The sequence below is a fragment of the Natrix helvetica genome (genome assembly GCF_964273705.1).
Source record: "Natrix helvetica genome assembly, chromosome: 10".
In the NCBI taxonomy this organism is placed as follows: domain Eukaryota; kingdom Metazoa; phylum Chordata; class Lepidosauria; order Squamata; family Natricidae; genus Natrix; species Natrix helvetica.
In genome coordinates, this window is record NC_138561.1 from 22,254,730 (window position 1) to 22,274,884 (window position 20,155).

At 50.2% G+C, this 20,155-nt stretch overlaps 1 protein-coding gene across 3 annotated transcripts in view; it reads left to right on the top strand.

Annotated features, from left to right (window-relative positions):
• ZC3H18 (zinc finger CCCH-type containing 18) overlaps nt 1-19,294 on the top strand; it is a 29,399-nt gene extending 10,105 nt beyond the window's left edge. The window contains exons 10-19 of one of the 3 annotated variants that reach the window (XM_081962889.1): nt 8,893-9,093; nt 9,491-9,616; nt 12,076-12,177; nt 12,865-13,008; nt 13,622-13,768; nt 13,960-14,120; nt 14,857-15,047; nt 15,531-15,651; nt 17,127-17,223; nt 18,328-19,294. In XM_081962889.1, the coding sequence (XP_081819015.1) occupies nt 8,893-9,093; nt 9,491-9,616; nt 12,076-12,177; nt 12,865-13,008; nt 13,622-13,768; nt 13,960-14,120; nt 14,857-15,047; nt 15,531-15,651; nt 17,127-17,223; nt 18,328-18,532 (1,495 nt within the window). In that variant the 3' untranslated portion in view covers nt 18,533-19,294. The remainder of the gene's footprint in view (nt 1-8,892; nt 9,094-9,490; nt 9,617-12,075; nt 12,178-12,864; nt 13,009-13,621; nt 13,769-13,959; nt 14,121-14,856; nt 15,048-15,530; nt 15,652-17,126; nt 17,224-18,327) is intronic. The other 2 variants (XM_081962890.1, XM_081962891.1) reach the window with 2 other exon arrangements.
• The last annotated feature ends 861 nt before the right edge of the window (nt 19,295-20,155 follow it).

Consider the following 20,155-nt stretch of genomic DNA (forward strand, 5'->3'; position numbering starts at 1 on the left):
GTGGGACAACTTGCCTCCAGAAGTTGTAGATGCTCCAACACTGGAAACTTTGAAGAAGAAATTGGACTACCATTTGTCTGAAATGGGATAGGGCTTCCTGCATGAGCAGGGGGTTGGACTAGAAGACCTCCAAGGTCCCTTCCAACTCTGCTATTCTGTTGTTCTGTGCGGCGTGTTTTTCTCAATGCCAGTTGCCTCTCCAGCTTTGCGTTCTTTGCTCTTGGCAGAGCAGTGAGCCAGGCCCGAGGACTGCCATATCCCTCCCCTGTCACTTCTGGCATTCTTGGCCTTGAGTTGTGCCAACAGCCTCAACGGCTTGGCTCGGGATGCGTGCCAGGAAAGCGCATTGTGTCCCAACCTCTGCTTCACCCTGCAGTATGAATGCATGTGGGTAATCTGGTGAAGCCCTGGTGATGCAAGACTGAAATGTACACCAATTGCTCAAAGTCCGTTTTCTCAGGCCCATGAGCCTTTCCGCCTTGGAGAGGAAGTCGCATTGTGGTCCCTCAGAGATTTTCCCCATTGATAGTTTTCCACAAAGATCCCAGGTGGCCCTCCGTAATTTGGCTTGATTTCCCGGGGGGTGGGGGGAACGTTGGAGAGGATTTGATAAAAAGAACTCGATTCGTTTTCCTGAGGTTGCTCGGTGTTTTTAATGCTTTTAAAATCATTGTCACACAATAGTACTAATTAGTTTTTTTGTATATGCTGTTTATTGGGTTGCTGTACGCTATCCAGGGCCACTTTTCATGAGAGGGGAGGCCGTATAAATTCAATTAATTAAAGTAAGTTAAAAATAAATACGGCCTTCAGCTACCAGAAATTGGCTCAAACATGCCTTTAATTCTGGAGAATCATGCTTAAATCCTCTACCAATTTTCTTGATGGTAAGTTCATCCCAGACAGAGGGTGGCCCAATCTCTTCTTAAAAACTTCAAAATAGAATATAGTTTGACTTATTTTTGAGTAAAGATTCATACAAAGTGTCATGCAATAAACCTCCTGCATTTACAGTTTTTCTCCCCCAAAAGAAGAGAAAAGTAACAAGGAAAGTAGCTCTTTACTTTTGCAACTCCGGCAGATCTCATCAGTTTATCTGCAAATCTACCCACACTATGTTGACGTTTGAACAATTGGGAAGTAGATTTTATTTTTGTCTTTCAGGAATGCTTATTTTTATTATGCCGTGTTTAATTAATTGCAATCCTTTTACTCAATATGCGATGCTTTATTGCCCATAGTCAAGGTGACACGTTTCTGTGTTTTCCATAAACTGGTGTCTAATTATAGCAATCTAGAGAATTGTTTTGTGTGTATTCTTTCTATATAACTAGCCAGCTTCTTACTTGGAGTGGGAGTGACTTCACTTTAATTGAGTTTATTTATAGACTACTGTGCTTTCCCTAATCATTAAACCTTGGCTCAGCTCTTGGCAACTTTGTCTTCTTGCGTAGTTTTGGACTGATGCTACCCAAAGAGTCACGTGACTTGATGGAGATTCCAGAATGCCTGTTATGTATGACTGACTCCATTTCTGTCATCTGCCATAAGACAGATTTCCTTATGTGTAAAAACATAATAATAATAATAATAATAAGATGATATTTTAGCAAGGACTTTTTAAAAGGGGGGGGATTTCAAAGCAAGGTGTTGTTAAACATCTTAGGTTTGTTGGGAAGAACAAAACGGAGGAAGTCGTGCTTTGGTCGAGAGGGGGCTGCCCCGAGTGTCCTAACAGAGGACCCATTTAGTAACAATTTAGTAATTGAGAACTTGCTCTGCAGATAAGAGATTCCCGGCATTAATTTCCACTAGAAGGAGCTGCAGATGGTAACGCTGGAAAAGACTGCAGGTTTAACTCTTGTAGGGCTGCCTCATGTCATGGTACAGATAATCCTTGACTTATGACCGCAACTATTGATTGCTAAGCAGACTGTCGTTAAGTGAGTTTTGCCCCATTGTACGGCCTTCCTGGCCACGATTTTAAGGGAATCCCTGCAGTTGTTAAGTTAGGAACACAGTTGTAAAGTGAACCTGCCTTCCTCACTGGCTTTGCTTGTCAGAAGGTTCCCCCGGGGGACACTGCAACCGTCCTAAGTACATGCCAGTTGCCAAGCCTCTGAACTTTGTTCAGGTGAGAAAGAGGATGACTCAGTGATCGTTAAGGGTGAAAAAGGATCATAAGTCATTTTTTTCAATGCCGCTGTAACTTCGGTCACTAAGCAAACTATTGTAAGTCGAGGACTACCTGAGGATGGTTTTGGGCTCAAGGTACAAGTGGCAAATTTGCAGCTTGGCTTCCTTCAGGGGCTCCTTGTTGTCGATTGCTAATTTCTGTGATTCCCTGTCAGTTGCATCCTCAGTTGCTCCAGAGCAGGGAGGGGGGGTGGGGAACCTTTTATGACTTGTGGACTTCCGCTCCCAGGATCCCTGAGGCAGGCAGGCTCCACCATGCTGGCACAGGCACGGTGGAAGATGACGTCCACCAGTCATGAACGTTCCCCACCCATGCTCCAGGGGAGGGGAGGGCACGCTTTCCCTCTTGGCCCTTCCCACCCAGGGTGTGAATTAGGCTGAGAGTTCACAGGTGGTTCATCCCCACCCCAAAGGAACTTCCTGTCTGGATGGGAATTGGACTCTCCCATTGCTCCATCCTCCCAGCCTCCTCGAAATCCGTAGGCATGGGGGCGGGCGGGCGGGGCCTGGAGCTGGCACAGGTTGTCTATTGTGCAGAGCTGGCAAAGGCTCGCCTCAAATCCCTTTTCGACCCCCCTACACCTCTCGTTTCACCTGGCGGCCTCGGACTCTCCCGGTAGGGTGGTTGGCTGAAGCTCATGCCCGATGCTCCCCTGCAAACCTCCCCGAGTGAGCTGGCAGAAAGTGGTGATGCAGCCAAGGGTTTTCCTTGCTGCTCCGTCACTTGTATCTGGTTGTGAAAAACTGAAGCTGAGGCAAGAATCCGGGCCAGGAAATTCAAATGATGCGGTGTGGCAGTTGTAGCCGGCGCAGGGATGCGTTTGAGCTCACCGTGGCGTCATCTCAATGGACTGAAAGGAATTCTGCCTTTCTCTGTGGCCACTAAAGGGGGAAGGAGGCGAAACGGAAAGGGCAAGAACAGCAGAGGCAGCCATGGGAAGGCTGCCAGTCGCTGGCAAAGTGATTTACTGCCAAAGGAAGCAGGCTAAAATTGTTTTTTTTTTTAAAAAAAAGAAAAAGAAAAAAACAAATCATGAAATTCGGTCTATTTAATCACAGGTTGTTCTTTCCTGGTTTTTTTTTTTAAGATAATCTCTGCTACCGTATTTTTCAGAGTATAAGACGCAACTTTTCACCCCCTAAAAGAACATGGAAATGTTGGTGCATCTTATACACCGAATACAGCCATTTTTGGCCTGAAGCCATGCGCCCCCCCCCCCCCAATCCCATTTTTGCGAAAAATGGGGCATTTTTGCCTTCTCCCAGCAGCACTCTGCGGGCGTCAGCAGGGCTGGAGGAAGATCCTGGTGGTCTTATACACCGGTGTGTCTTATAGTCCGAAAAATATGGTAATTGAAAGATTTTGCCAAAGTGCTTACAAAGGCCTTTGAGAGAGAAGAACGATGCCCAGGGGCAGTTTCCCCCCCCCCCCCCCCAATTATACCTGTTACGTTTTGTTTCACTCATCCTCTACGGAGGAGTCTATTCAAAAGGGCAGCTGACTCACAGGACTTGGTTTTATACAGGCATTTGTCAATTTTGGACTTTCTAGAAACAAGGTTAGCCGCCTTCTCCAACCAAATCTCAGATTGCAGGCAGTCCTCACCCTACAAATACCGTTCAATTGGGCCCCAAATTCCTGTTGCTAAACGAGACACTTGTTAAAGGAGTGCTGCCCCATTCAATTGCCTTTCTTGCCAAAGTTGTTAAAGTGAATCCCTGCTGTTGTTAAGTTAGTCGCACGGTTGTTAAGTGAATCTGGCTTCCCCATCGCTTATCAGAAAGTCGCAAAAGGGGATCACGGGAACACCCCCCCCCAGGGGACACTGCAACCGTCATAAATACGAGACAGTTGCCAAGCTTCCGAATTTTGATCACATGACTGTGGGGATGTGGCAGTGGTTACAGGTGTGAAAAACGGTCTTGCCACTTTTTTCAGTGCTGTTGTAACACTAAGTGAACTGTTGTAAGTCGAGGATTGCTTGTATTGCAGTCAAATCCCAGCTCTGGCGCTCGATGGCACGACCAGACATTTGGAGGTACCAAAGTATGTTTTCCCCACTGTCACCCAGCTTTCGATACACCGTCTGAATGTTCGATCCCTGGGGAAGGTTTGCCAGTGGCCCCAACACCTGCCTCAAGATTGAGCAAAGGGCTGCAGGCATTTTTGCTTCTCCTCTTGTAGACAAAATTGGCAAAAATTTAACATCTGTGGACTTAAATAGCGAGCTTTGTTTTTAGTATCCCTGCAAAAAAGCCGCTCTAAAGCTTTTGCCTAACTTTGATTTCTCCCTCTGTATCTTGCCTGGCTTTTAGTCAGAAGGTGGCATCTGAAAGCTGATTTTATTTCTCCTGTTCTGGGTGATTGGAGAGTTCATAGATGCCGGTTGATGATAATGTCGAATCTAGTATGACTCGTCTGTAAGAAATTCCATATGGGTTGAAATCCCATGTAGATCCATTGGAGATAAAAAGACACCAGCTTCCTTCTCCTCCACCCACCCAGTCCCTCTCTCTCTCTCTTTCCCTCTTATCTTGAATTGTTAATGTCAGCCTCTCATCCAAGGAGGCTTTTTAATTTATGGGGGAGGCTCATTCCTCCCGCGGAAGAAACCCAAACCTTCCTGGTGTTTCTGTCCTCCCTGGTCCCAGGCCGAGCTTAGCAAATGGGAAAGTGCCGGAAGGGAGTGCCCCGCTCAGGTCATGCAACTGGAATGACACAGTTGTGTTTTGCATACAGAAAGAGTCACGACCTTTAGCAAGAACGGGTGCCTGCAATTCGTGGATTCCTCCGTTGTCATAAGGTCCCCTCTTGATTAGTAATCTGCTGGTCGATGCTGGTCCTATTTTCTTTCCTGGATCATGCCAAGAAATCTTCCTCACCCACAGGAAATACCACACAGTCACGAACAAGAGCCTCTTTCTTGGTCCGCAAGGACTTGTATCGGGTTCTCCCTTAGATGCCTGAAATCAAGGGTGAAATCCAGCAGGTTCTGGCAGGTTCTGGAGAACCGGTAATGGCAATTTTGAGTAGTTCGGAGAACTCGTAGCAGCAATTTTGAGTAATTTGGAAAACCGGCAAATGCCACCTCTGGCTGGCCCCAGAGTAGGGTGGGGATGGAGATTTTGCAGTATCCTTCCCCTGCCACGCCCACCAAGCCACGCCCACCAAGCCACGCCCACAGAACCGGTAGTTGAAAAAAATTGAATTCCACCCTTGTTCTCCTATGGAAATGTAGCTATCTCCAGGGTGATGCACGACTCTTTCCTTTTTCCACCTTTCTTTCATGAGCTGCCTTGGGGGAGGCAGAGCAACGGGCTCTTCAGCTCACAATCCCCACGGCCTGTTAAAGCCCCCAGCCTCAATTCAAGCAGCCAAGATCAGCAGAAAGGCAAAAACCTGCTAGCATGGACACCAGTGGTTTGAAGAGAGAAACTACTGAACCTGTGCCCTTAAGTGCAGAGTTGGGCCTCCTGCGTAACGCACCCTTCCCCAGCTGACTTCAAGAGACATCGAAAGGCCGATGATGCTCTTGGGAGTCAATGATTCCAGTTATAAAACAACCTAAAATCAACATTGGTTCCACAGAGTTATCTAAAGCAATGGGTGATGATTCGGGGATAGTAAAAGTATAAGGAAAGATACACGTATTGGTGTATTTTAAAAATGAATTGATCCTATGTGAATGTAAAGTGTGTTTTTTTTAAAAAAAGCACACACACACACCCTCAAGTCATTTGAAATACAGCATAGGGAGCTTCAATTATTCCTAAGAATAATCAGTATTTGAGATTTGTTGGAAACATCACCAATATTGTTTGAGCTCCAGCCTTATACTAATAGTCTTTGTTAATATCAGTTATGTTTCATAAAGATCATGCTTAAAAACAGTAATACAATACAGTAGCAGAGTTGGAAGGGACCCTGGAGGTCTTCTAGCCCAACCCCCTGCCTAGGCAGGAAACCCTATACTGTTTCAGACAAATGGCTATCCAACATCTCCTTAAAGACTTCCAGTGTTGGGGCATTCACAACTTCTGGAGGCAAGCTGTTTCACTGATTAATTGTTCTCACTGTCAGGAAATTTCTCCTCAGTTCTAAGTTGCTTCTCTCCTTGATTAGTTTCCACCCATTGCTTCTTGTTCTACCCTCAGGTGCCTTGGAGAATAGTTTGATTCCCTCTTCTTTGGGGCAACCCCTGAGATATTGGAAGACTGCTATCATGTCTCCCCTAGTCCTTCTTTCTATTAAACTAGACATACCCAGTTCCTGCAACCGTTCTTCATCGTTTTCTGTGTTTATGAAAGCAATGTTAAATCCACTATAGTATAAGTTAAATTTCCTTCGATTAAATATTTGACACTCTGTCTATGACCTATCTATCTGTCTGATTCTGTATCTATGTACCTACCTCCCTATTATGGAATGGAGAAAGCCAAATAGATGGCAAGAGACAATGAAAAACAATAGATAAGGGCTCTTCCTGCAGTCTGTGATTCCTTCACGTATGAGGGATTGAAGAATCTCCACTAACTACTCACATATAAATTTGCCATGTGCAAAATATCTCAAGTTGCATCCAAATATATCAGACCAAGAGCAGCCAGCCCTATTTCCTTTTTGATACCAGTGGCCACCTAACCTGCTGGGGTGAGGAAGAGTTGTAACTTTGAAAGCTAGTTCCCAGCTTTATTTGTTTTGTGTGTGTGTTTTTTTAACTTTGTTTGTTTTCTCCCGGTAAGAGTGTTAGACTATTGCTTATTTGTGGATTTTCCCTTCCTGGGGCTAGTACACCTTCCTGCACCTTTAAACATCTGTTTTAAAGGTTGTCCGTGATATTTTCAAAGGGCAAATTTTTAAAGTTTGTGTGCAGATTTAATTCAGACTTTTCAATTAGCTGCCTGTTGAGCAACCATTTCCAGACCTTCATTTCCTGTCATCAATCCTGGGAAATTTGCAGTGATGTCACTGTGTCACCTTGCTTAGTTTTTTTTCTCTCTTTAACTTCCTTTCTACGAGTGTGCTCTGACTTTGCAAGTGCACCTTCTCTCCGTCTTCCTGCACTGAAATGCCGTCATTGGGCTTCCGTGCCTGATAAGATTAGGCCAGGAGTGAAAGGGCTTGCTCATGTCTTACGAAGAGGAAGGGGAAGGAGGGGAGTAACTTTCTCTGAGTGGAAGAGCGTTTTTCCAGTCTGAATCAGGTGGTCTCATTTGCATGGAAGCCCTTGGATGGGATTTTTCTCCCCTGACTCTATTCCCCTGGCACAGCTCCAGAGATCTCCTCTGGCTTTCCTGCTGAACCGAAAGAACAAATAAAACATGGCAGGTGCTTATTGAAAAGCATTGTCTTCCTTCTTTCAGCAGGAATGTTCTTGCTGAAAAGGCCTGGGAGGTTGAAGAATGTGTCCACGGGCATATTTTTCTCACCTTGAACAGGCAGCTATTTGAGGTTACAGGTGAATCTGAAGAAGGCCCAGGGGGAGACAGGCATTCATTTCTGCTAAAAATGTAAAGAATCCTCAGTTAGAATCTTAAGAATCCTGGCTGGAGAATGTTGGTGCCACAAACCAGGGCCAATTCTGAGTTAAGCAAGGGGTTGGGGATCAGGAAAGGAGAATTGTGGGGTCCTGAAGATAAGGCATCAAAGAAAGCCCTGTAAGAGTTCCTGGAACCTCCCTGCTATCCTTGCAGCTTTCCAAATTTCTATAAAAATGACTTTAGCAGAGACCCACCAGAGGATGACGGGGGGCTTGCAGAATGCCAATTCTAAGGTCGCAGTCCGAAATCCAGGCTTACATGGGGGTGGAAGTGCTGCTGGGGCAGGAAAATTACAAAATCAACACTTGTCCCCGTAAGATTCCTTGCTTCGGTAGATGCTGTTCTATAAATATTCCTATTTCGGACACTGAGAAATGGGCCGAGGGAGAGACAGAAGGCTTGGGACCAAACCCCTTGGCCTCTTTCTCCTCCTGGGGGGGGGGGGGCGTTGTGTCTACAGTTGGCAAAGTCAGGGAATAGCCTGGCCAGAAGCGAAACAGATGTTGGGTTTCCCCCGAGTTCTCCATTTACAGAAGTTCTTTCTTGTTGACAAAGCTCCCTTTCCTTTCATTCCTGGTCTTTCGGGTGATGCCATGGCCACCGTCTTTTTCCTTTCAACGAAAGCCAAGGCACAGAAGGAGGTTTTTAAAGAATCGATTTAATAATAAAGGATTTGTCCCCCGGGGTTTGCCTGGAGAGTAATTTTTAAAAAAGGACCCTGGGAAGCAGAAGGCGCCTGTCTTTTGCTGCAGATTTCTCCTGTTGCTTTCCAGCGATTTTCAGCTGATGGCCCCTAACTTTAAGCTTCCAGCTTCTGTGGAGTTTCCCCTGGTCTCCGCTCACCCTTCATCATGCCTGCTAAAGTGATTTCTATCTCAAGAGTTTTTAATTGTTCTGCTTTCAAGGAATTGTTGCTTTTTAGTTCTTTTTATATTTGCTATCTTTAAGGTTCATGGCTACTGTTTTTATCTACTGTGTGTTATCCTTTTTTTTTTTTCTTATGACAAGCCACTTGAAACTCAATTTGGAAAGCCCAGGCCATTGGTAACCCTTAACAAACCGTAACCCTTTAAAAGAAAAAGAGGTCAGTTGGGCCACTGGAAGGTCCAGAGCAAGCTGCCTCCCCTCTAATTATCTCTTCGACCCGTCTTCCAGCCGTCAGCCTGAGCCATTGAAGAAGGAGAAGGAGGCCACAACAACCACTCCTTCTCATTCCAAGAGAGCGGATGAATGGAAGGACCCTTGGCGCCGATCAAAATCGCCCAAGAAAAAGCACGGCATGTCCGCTTCCCCCAGCCACGCGAGGAGGCGCCGGAAAACCTCGGCTTCGTCAGCGTCCGGCTCAGGTTCTTCAAGGTATAAAGCTGGAGGAGCCCCGGCTGCTTCTTCCGGGCAGCCTCTCGCAAAGACAGACGCCGGGACTTAACAGAAGACGTTCTGGAGGAAAAGCATCGCAGGAGAAGATCCTGGGAAGCAGCCATGGGGGAAGCTGTTTATTGTGTAATCAACCAAGATCTCTGGGATGGGCTGCTGTCCCGTTCTACGCAGGGAGATAGCCAGTGTCCCTTCAAAAGGTAGCTTTTAGAAACAGAATGAGGCCCCGGTCCCTCCCTCTGGTAGGATCTGAAAACAGTCTCTGGAGGAAAGAGAAGGGGAGACGGGCCTTGCCTCCGCGTGAAACGAGGACAGGACGCCAGAAGGTCTGCAGGAGATCAATTCCGGGTGCTAAATTCCCTCTTCCTTTCCCTTCCAGGTCATCCTCCCGCTCCTCCTCCTATTCTGGGTCAGGTTCTTCGCGCTCACGTTCCAGATCGTCCTCCTATAGCTCCTATACTAGTCGCTCTTCCAGGCACAGCTCCTTCTCAGGCAGCCGGTCCAGGTATGGCTTCTCCCCGCTCAGCAGTCGCCAGGGCAGTGCAGGAGCCCTGGGGTCACTCCTCCCGCTTTCAGGCCGTTACAACTAAGAGTAGTAAATATCAAAGTGTCCTATGCCCCACCTAAAGGTCATCAGCGCATCGTGGGAGCCATGAAATCCTGAACAAAGAATTCATAGTTAGAGCGTAGTAAAGAAAAGAAGTAGGTCAATTTAGTTACTTTATTGGTATTTCATATTTCTTAGCCGCCCATCTCCCTTGGATTGTCTAGATGTGGCCAGGAATGTGAACAAGGGTCTCTGAAGGGCCCAAACGCTGAATCCTGTTGTAGTGTCTGTAGGGTGCTTGGATCTCTCGGCCGAGCCTTGAGCTCCCGGCCGCTTCCTTCTTGAAGGCCAGGACAGGTTTACGGGGAAGATTCCCGCCTCCGAAGAAGCCAATTCCAGGGCTTGATGGCTTAGAAATTGAGGAAATTTCCGAGCGGGCACAGTGCCAGCCGTTGACGTGTTGGCATTTACAGCTGCAACTGTAGGTGATAAAAGGTGACGAAATCCTCGGGTTTAACCCGACACCCATTTTTTATCACAACAAAGTGATGCAACAGTTGAGTAAACAAACGACAATCCTGTGACCCGCGTAAAATAGCAGAGATTGTTTATGGAGTCTCATGACCGGCATCAAATCCGGTGATGCTTTCAGCTGTCACTTACCCTTCCCCTCCCCCCAATCTCAGTCCACTCCTCCTCCATTTCTATGGAATTTTTCTCCAGCAACTCAAAGGTTTGAATTGTCTCCCTTTGGCCCCAGCTCAGATTTCTTTGCTCCTGCCAAGAATAGGGGGAACAGGTCTCAAATGCCGAGGCTGGGCGGGGGTCTCTGCACCATCAGAGCAAGTTTGAGGGGCATGCAGCCGCCTGGATCCCACAGAGAAGAGAACCCCTCCCCCCTCCACTCTATATTATGGTCCCGAACAGGGCAGCGCCCAGCTATACCTAAGCTAACAGTGGCCCCTTCCCTTTCCCTATTGTGAATGGTGCCTTGGGTAGGAATGCAGGGTGAAAATCCCTTTGGCTTCATTTTCCCGGGTTCCCCATCCTTTTCCTACTCTCTGCCCCCCTTGCTGGCAAAGGGTGGCATTTGCAGTGGGATTAAGGCAGGAGGGCTCGTGGGGCAGACACCCAAGTAGCAGCACCACCCCTGATTACTGGAAACTTTTGAGGTGTGTCCCTTAGTTTCGCCTCTTCTGGGACGTGCCACCCACATATTCAGTAACTTCCTGCCTGCCCTTCAAGGGCCAATTCCTCGGTGTCTGTTCTCATTGGCACGCAAGGCACGATGAAAGGGGAGAGTTGGTCCTCGTGACTTCCCTCCTATAGTTCCTAAGTGTGGTGATGTCGCACCCCACAACCGCGCTTAAGTGGAATGCACAGACCATAGTGTGTGTCCCTGGGCAACCCCCAAACCACTTGAATCATCGGTTGGTTGATGATTTTAAAAGGAAAGCAGAGCTGCCCAGGGAAATTCTCGTTTGCTCTTACGTGCAGCTGGGGAACCCAGAGGAGGGGTTGGCATGGATCCATGGCTCCTCTTTCCAACAACGAGGATTGAACTGATCTCCTAGATGAGTTTTCAGGGAGATCCCCTGCAAGAGAAGCCCCGAGCATTGGCAGGCCGGTCCATGGGCCATCCGTCCAGTTGCAGGCCCAAAAGCAAATATCCCGCCAGGTGTGATGATCATAACCCCTGAGACGGGCCTGTCTGTGGCTCCCTTGCGTTTCCTGCCTTTCACAATGGCTGTGAACGTGGTGCTCTCTGGGCTTGGTTGTTTTTGTGCAGACGTTTCATTACCTAAACTGGGTAACATCACCAGTGCTTGAAGGGAGTGGGATTCTGCTCTCAGTTTGCTCTCTCTCTCTCTCTCTCTCTCTCTCTCTCTCTCTCTCAGCGGACAGCAAACCCCAATCCTTACTAGCACTGATGATGTTGCTTTGTTTGAGTAATGAAACACAAAAGCCACCAAGCACAGAGAGCACCAAGGGCCCCTCGTTTCGACCCTGGGCTACAAATCCCCTCCTGTACCTGCTGTTCACTTGCTTTATTTCTGCTCTGCTCTTTGTACGGAAAGATAATGTAAGCCGTCCTCCTCTCCCCCCCCCCCAGTCAAAACAGAGAATTCTCGGTGAACCGTGAACTCGCCTTACCTAACATTCCAAAATTGTAAACATGAATTCTGGTTTGCTTATGCAAAATGTTTCTCACTGTTCCATAACCATTTTTCACCTCTTATTTTACAAAACACCTTAAGTATCCAACCTATTGCTCTCCCTTTCGTGCTGTGGATTTAATTCAGTTGGCCAACTCAGCTGAAACTCCCCCCAGCCTCCCCACCCAAGGAGCCCTCCCAGTCAAGGAGCCTCCTGTGGATATCGAGATAGCTAACCGCTTGCCTTGCCTGTCTTTGCAGGTCGCAGTCCTTCTCCTCTTCGCCGTCTCCTTCTCCCACGCCATCTCCACACAAGCCTCCTCCCAAAGTCAAAGGGGAATCTGCAGTCCTGGCTGGAAAGGGGTAAGAAAGGGGATTCCTCAGGCCCTGGCACTCTTCCCATTCTCCAGGGATGCCCAGCTGAGGACAGTCGGGATGAAAATAAAGCCGGCAGAATCTTTACGCCTTCCTCGGAACCCAGAATATAATTCTGCCCACTGCATCTCCAAAGTGTGATTTTGGAGCTTGGAAATGGGCCAAGAGGGCAGCCAGAATGATGCAGCCTTATGCCCTTCCATGCCAGTTTCAGGAACGAGATGAGGCTGGGCGTTCACAATGTAATTATATTTAGCTCTTGGAAAGGCATATTCATGGCTCCGGGAGAATATCAGCCTAAATCTTACGATGGCCCAGCAGCCTTCTTGTCTTGTCGGACGTATGAAGAGTCCCTGGTCGAAGATGGGGTATTTGGCTAAAAGGATTTGAATCTGGATGGCCAGGTTTTTTTTTTAATGACCCATTGCACTGGTTTTTTTTCTTTCTTCCAGTTTTTTGGATGCCACCTAAATTTTATTTGACAGTTTCAAGGACCAACTTTTCCTGTTGCGGTTCATAAAACAACCGTCCAGACCCCTCTACAGTATATTTGTCTTCCCTATAGGCAGGTTGCTTCAGTCCTTATACCAGAAAGAAGTCGGATAAGGGTTACCAGAGATGACAACGTATCTGTTTTAACCTCGGTCACTAAATTTCTCTCTCGCCCTTCTGCAGTGAAAAGATTGTGAAGAAACTACCTGCCCCACCAGCACCTCCACCGGTGGCAAAAATTGCCCCCTCTGCCCCAGAGCCAGCCAAACCAGGGGATAACAGGGAGGCAAGACGGAAGGAGCGGCAAGCGAGGACACCTCCCAGGAGGTAGGGGGGGACGTTCTGGAGGGGGGGGCTCCAGTGGGCAGGGTCTCAAATGGCCTCATTGGAAGGACGGCGGCTCCTGCGGCTGCTTCATAGAAGGAGACTTGGGCTTTGAGGCTCCACAGGGGGTCTTGGGAGCAACGTTCCTGGCACAGTTGGAGCCAGAGGGTTAGTTAGCCCTCAGATCTCAAAAGGTCTTTTAAAGGAATAACCCCAACGGAGGCTGGTTTTCCCCACTGCCCTCCTTAGGAGTCCTTTAAAGCAGGTGGTCTCCAACCTTGGCAACTTTAGGACTTGTGGACTTCAACCCCCAGAATTCCTCAGCCAGCAAAGCTTCAACAAGGAGTTGAAGTCCACAAGTCTTAAAGTTGCCAAGGTTGGAGACCCCCACTTGAAACCTTTCCATTTGCTCTGCGATGCTGCAAATGTCCCCTTCCTCTTAAGTGGTGGGATTCATGAAAGACCCTTTGGGAAGCTTGCATTAAAAAAGCTTGTCGGTGCCTCCACTGCCTGGGCTGGCCAGCCGTCCGCTTGTGTCCAAGTGCCTGAGAGGGTGGGAAGGGGGTCCCCTCATGTCCACCCGTGGGAGCTGAAATGGGGATTCTCTCGGCTGCAGGCGGGCCGTCAGTTGCAGCGGCAGCGGCAGCAGCTACAGCGGTTCCAGCTCCCACTCGAGATCCTTGTCTCGGTCCCTCTCCCACTCTCGCTCCCGGTCCTCCTCGGCCTCGCTCTCCCCGTCCCCATCCGGGTCCAGGAAATCCAGGTAAGAGGCTTGGAGTCAGGACGCGCCAGTCGAAGGCTTTTGCCAAGCCGTCGAGGTGGTTTGGAGGCCACGAACCCCTCCTTCTCCGCTGGGTTCTCCCAGGGCGGTCGGAAGCTCTCCGTGCCCTTGAGAGGAGGAAGGGGACGTTAATGGTCTCTGCCCTCTTCTCCTCTCTTCTGTCGGCCGGTCAGATCTCTGAGCGTCAGCAGCGTCTCGTCTGCCTCCAGTGCCTCCTCCAGCAGCAGCTCAGTCCGGAGTGCCGACTCAGAAGACATGTATGCGGATCTGGCCAGCCCGATTTCTTCGGCTAGCTCCCGGTCTCCGACCCCAGCCCAGCAGAAGAAAGAAAGAGGTAGGGCATCTCCAGGCCCCTCCCCAGGCTCCACTCCCCCTTTATTTGCGAAACTGACCAGCAGCCAGTGGTCCACGGATGACCCATAGGGAGGCCTCTTCCTCCTGAAGAGGCCTTGCGTGGATCACCTTCCTCACCCCGTGGTAGAAAGGGCCCAGGAGATGTCCCTGGTGTTTGGAAAGCCGCCTGTCTCTCGCCTGCAAAGGCCGTGGATCCAGCCCTGGGCAATCGTCGGCCTCCAGATGGAGGGAGGAAGAGAGAGAGATAGCGATATAAATAAGATGAAAGTAAGATGTTGGTCTTTGCATGATGAGAATAAAGACGCTTAATGTTGATATGACATCATCACTAGAAGATATTAAGGAGGAAAACGGAGAGTTTTGTAACGTTTCAATGCTCAATATATTAAAAATACTAAACTTAGGGAAATAATGTTAATATGAACGTGAAAGACGTGGCAAAAGAGGAACGAAGCGGCACAGAGATGTTTGTACCCAGACGACACACTGCAGAAGGAAAGATGGAACGTTTGTTTTTTGGAATTGAAAAATAATGAAACTCTAAAAACAAAAAGGTGGGGGGGAGGGACCCTGCGGCCGCCCCTCCCCGAAGCCCCTGCCTGTGGGGTAGGCCAGAAGGCTCCCTCTGGGCGAGCGAGAGATGTAGAGGATGCACCTGAGCTTCTCCAGGGGTGCCACCTGCCACCTTGCCCTGAACTGCCCTGCCTTCCTCGCAGGAAAGCCCAAGAAAGAGAGCGGCCCGAAGGAGGAGAAACGGAAGCGGGACATCCCAGCGCAGCCGGCCAAATCCGCCAAGCCAGCCTCGGGGGGGAAGTCTCAGCAGCCTCCCGCCCCTCACCCGCCCCCCCAGGCCCAGCCTGCTGGCTTCAGCGCCCACAAGGAAATCAAGCTCACCCTTTTAAACAAGGTAAGGGTCTTCTGGAAGGGCCTGGATTCTCCCCTCCTCCTCCTTCGGGGGGGGGGGGGGCATCCGTGGAAAATCCTCTGAAAGGAAGCCGGGGCCCAGCCGAGGTCTGTCTGGGAACCCCTTGGGGGTCTCTCTGCTCAGAGGTGGGCAAGGCAGGAAGAGGGCGGAGGGGTCTCTGACCCACTCAGGCCCTCAGCGTTTGCTCCTTCCATGGGGAGGGGGGGGGTTCCTCCTGATATGATGGACTTGTACATCAAAGGCAGCCTCCTGTGTTGAGTGACATCTGCTCCCTTCACTGCCCCAAGATGGAGCTAAGCACAATGGGTCTCTCTCAGGGAGGCCGCGGTGGGCATGGGTGGGCACCTCCAGAGCAGAGCAAGCGCTTCATCAAGCAGGCCGGCCAGTCGGCTGTCCCCATCCCTTTCCCCCCCTCCTCAGGGCGGGAGCCTGGCTTTGCCCTGATCTCTTCTCTCCTGCTTTCAGGCAGCTGACAAAAACAGCAGCCGGAAGAGGTACGAGCCCTCCGACAAAGACCGGCAGGCTTCTCCCCCGGCCAAGAGGATCAACCTGTCTCCAGGTGAGGCAACTCGGCTGCAGGTTTCAGGTAACCCTCCCTTCCTTCCCTCCCTTCCCTTCCTTCCTTTCCTCCCTCCTTCCCTTCCCTTCTTCCTTCCTTCCTTCCCTCCCTTCCCTTCCCTCCTTCCTTCCTTTCCTCCCTCCTTCCCTTCCCTTCTTCCTCCCTTCCTTCCCTCCCTTCCCTTCCCTCCTTCCTTCCTTTCCTCCCTCCTTCCCTTCCCTTCTTCCTCCCTTCCTTCCCTCCCTTCCCTTCCCTCCTTCCTTCCTTTCCTCCCTCCTTCCCTTCCCTTCTTCCTTCCTTCCTTCCTTCTTTATAGCAGTGTGCCTTCTGTTTGCTGTCCAGCTGCCCTTCTGGTTGCCCTGTGAACCAGCTGCATTGTGCTCAGGGCAGAGTTCAGCAGTCGGAAAGGGTGTGTGTGTGTGTGTGTGTGTGTGTTTTAAAGGAAGTGCAAGCCTTTGTCTGCAGCCATCCTCTTGCAAGCGGGTGGAGCAAGAGAGTCTCTCGGCGGGTGGGGCTGCCTAATCCACTCGACCAGCCGAAGCCAGAGGGTTGATGCCTCGTCGTCTCGAGAGCTCCAGGCTGCCCGGCTGGCTGTTGAGGAGGCCCATCATTTTGTCATTCCAAAAGCAGTCCAGGTGCAGCCCAAATCAGCTCAGTTGCAGGTCTCTCCCAAGGGATGATGCCCTTGCGTTAGGGGATCAGTCGGCTTGCCTGCCAGCACTTGGCACCCGCTGTTGCTCATGCCACCTCAGGCACCGGCTTGGCCCCGAGCCCTGTTGCTAAAGCCGAGGCTTTCCTCCCGAGTGCCAAGCGCAGGGCCACATTCCTTTGGCTGATCTTGCCACCTGAGAAATGTGTTGTGTAAATCCAAAAGAGTGGGAATGGAAAATCCCCAGTGCACATCACACCTCTGCCTTGGACTCTGGGCCTGTTGTCTCTCTCTCTCTCTCTCTCTTCTCAGTTTCGGCCTCCCTCCTCCCTGTGAGGTAGGATTGTTGGCCTACCTTACAGAGTTGTTGTAAAGACTGCTAAGAACGAAGCTCAAGTGTGGCTGGCATTTAAGCCATTGCAAGACATTATCTCTACTCCTGGCCTCTGCTGTTAGTGTTTCCTCCCCATTCCCTCTTGCCCTCCTGCTGATGCCCCTAAAAAGCCCACCTGTGCCCAAGTGCCAGCTGGCCAGTCTGTTTATGTCAGTAGGCCTTCACCTCAGCCAGCTCCTCCAGACCTTGAGAAACTGGAGGAAAAGCCGCTACCAAGGTGCCAGTCAGATAAAAGAAACCGGAGTCGGGGGCCAGAATTGTAACCCGGGAAAGCGTCATGGCCAAGACCCTCCCTGGTTCTCACAAAGACCAAAGGGAGGGGGGTGCATTCAGATCTAGGACTAATAACCCTACAGGAAAAGCAATCTCGGCTTGCATGCTTTTGGTTTCCTAGCCTGGTCTACCTCAAAGGGATGGCGTCAGCCCCAGGCCCCTTGGCTAATTTTTCTTTCCACTCAGGTATTCGCGACAGGAAACTCGCCGGAAGGCTCTCCTCTCCTAAACAGGACCGTCAGCGGGGGCCCAACCCAAAGCCCTCCCCAGCACAGGCTGACAAGTGAGTTCTGCTCCATCTCCTCCGTCCAGTTGCCCCACAGGCTCCACCAGGGCTGCCCGGCCGGGGTCTCCCAGACCTGGTCCCAAAGGGACAAAGAGCCTCTGCTCCTCTTTCTCCAGACCGAGAAGGAGCCCGTCCGGAAAGCCTTGTGGGCCTTCCTTCAGGGAGATTCACAAGCTGGGGGAATCACCCAGGATGCCCCTGCCCCACTTCAGGGTGCTGGGAGGGCCGGAAGGATCTCCAGGGGGCAGCGGGGTCTCGGGCCTGCTTGCCTGAGTGGGTTCTTACCAGCCCCGTGAGAGAGAGGCGGGCGAGGTTTCCTCCTCTGGGGAAAATTATTCCTTGTTGTAAAGGGAGCAGCAGACTATTTGGGGCATTGAAGAGGGTGCAGTCTTCCTCGCCCCCCTCTCTGACCAGTGGAATCATCCTTTCCTTCGGGGGAAGTTTCCCTGGGATGCCCAAACCCACCAAGATTAGTTGGGTAAGAAAACGTCCTTTTCCCCCTCTCTTGTCCAAAGCCCAAGTCAGGGCTTGCCTCTCCTTACCAACTTGGGACCACACTTAGGACTCTGGGTTTTCAGTCATTAAGGAACCCATCGTGCGGCCAGGCCTGATTTTACAATCTTTATTTTTTTATCGCAGTCGTTAAGTAAATAACGTGGTTGTTATGGGCTCCACTGGCTTGGCTGGTCAGAAGTTGGCTGGGAAGTTCACAAGTCACAACTGCGTGACGGCAAAAGGCTGCCGCCCTTGTGAGCCGGTTGCCAAGCACCCACAACGTGATCACGCGATTGCGGTGGTGACGGTGCGATGGTCATAACTTTGAGGACGGCTTGCGGGTCACTATTTCCGAGGCTTCAAACCGTTGTTAAATGAGCAGTTATCACCGGAGGACCACCTGAGCTCCCTCCTTCCCCTGGCGGCCGCAGAGCAGCCTGTTGAAGCCCCGTCTGAAGCAGCCCTGGCGTTTCTGACCCTCAGCCTAGTCAGGGGCCGATTGCGTCACTGATTTAGTCTCATTTTGTGCTAAGCCATTGCGATATAGTGTGCCTCTGGTTCTCCCCTCCCCCACCCACCCCAAACGCTGCCTTTGCTCTCTTTCAGGAAGCGCCCTCTCTCCCCTCCGTCTAAGAGCTCCAGCAAGGTCACGAGCATCCCGGGCAAAGCGGCTGAGCCGGCCCCTCCAGCCGCCCCCGCCAAATCGGGCAAGTCCAGCACGTTGTCGCGAAGGGAGGAACTCCTGAAGCAGCTGAAGGCCGTGGAGGACGCCATCGCTCGGAAGCGGGCCAAGATCCCCGGGAAAGTATAGTCAAGCGTTGGGTCCGGCCCAGATGAAAGACTGCGCCTGTGGTTTTATACATAGCGTAAAAAAGCAGCCACTTCGGATTTTGCAGTTCTGTTTTATTTTGGCTGTGGTCCTTTTTTTAAAAACAAAAACAAACAAAAAACAACCAACAACAACAATTTGGATAAATTTTGTCAGCTGGAATCTACCCGTGCCCACTTCCTGTGTGAGAGATGGTCCCCTTCTCCTCCCCCCCGCCCCCCCCCCCCCCGATTGCCTCTCTCACCCAGGTGCTGCTGGCCTCGGGTGCAACTGTTGGCCGCGGTCGTGTTCCTGGTCCTCATGGGCTCTTCCCCGCAGCCTTGTCCGATGCCACCTCCTCCTCCTCTTCCTCCTCCTCCCCCCCCCATCTCTCTGCTAGCTATGAATTGCAACCCCCTAGTTAGCCATTGCTACGTGTCGGGTGTCGTCAGCCATGCACTTCTGCACACGTGTAAGGAGAGAGCCCTCAAAGACCGTCACCAGCGGACGCTCTCCCCTCCGCCCCTCCCCTTCCTTCCCCACCCACCCACCCACCCCCAGCTGCATAGAGACCCGTGATGAGAAAATTCCATGTCTCCTTTATTTTAACCAAAAGATTGTTTTAGTTGATTTAAAACCAGAGGACAAAAAAACAAAAGATATTGTCAGGATGTATGTCTAATAAGGAGGGAGGATTTTTTTTCTTTTTTTTTTTTTTCCTTTTTTGAGGGGTTATGCTGAAAATAAAGTATTTTGATAAACATCTTCTTTCTTTGATCTTGTTGTGTCTTGGGGTACCAGATTGGGGCAAGTCTAGAAGGGTATTTGATGGGTTTTTGTTTTTCAGAATGGCAGCCAGCCCCTTAAAAGGTCTCTCCAGAACCGATTTAAAAAAATAAATTCAAAGGCAACGTAGTCTTAATTTCTGTTTAATTGGCAACTGAGTGTTGCGGCTCTTCTGATTTTGGAATTCTTTTCCGCTGTTTCTTCCAGGGCTCTTGGGCGATTTTAATTACTTCCTGCCTTTATAGGCGATCAAAAAATACACCTCAACATCAAAGTCTATGCTTAAAAGTGCCATTGAGATTTGGGTGCCCTTAGCTGTTTTTTTTTTTATTTGGGGAAAACCTGGATTTTCATCTTAATCCGTTGCCTCTCCCTCCAGTTGATGCCTGACGTGCCTGTATTTTGGTTTTGGAATTCAAGGAAGGAAAGCGAGGGAGCCAAACTAGTGAGGAAGGGGCTTCTGGAATTAAGCCTGCTTGGGTGAGATAGCATCTCTTTAGCTCTGTAAAATACTCCCTTTCAGTGGTGGCTTATCGGCGTAATTGTGGCCCACGTGAGCTTAGCTGACGTCACAATCGCAAGTGTCAGCCGGAGCGTCTCTAAACTGGCTTTTGCCAGTATTCCCCTACAGAGGGCTGGGAGCCCCAGCAAAGGGGTCAAAGGTCTCCTTCCGAAGAGTCTCTTCCAGTCCAGAGAGAGGACATCAAGGAAAGCCCAGCAGCTCCCTTTGCCTTCCAGGGACTCCTGGTGGAGGCTCCGTTTGCCTTCATGTTTGCTAAGCGTCTCGCCGCAGCGGCTGCAGAGCCCAGCTCCGTCTGCACAAATCCCCCAGCAGCGTCC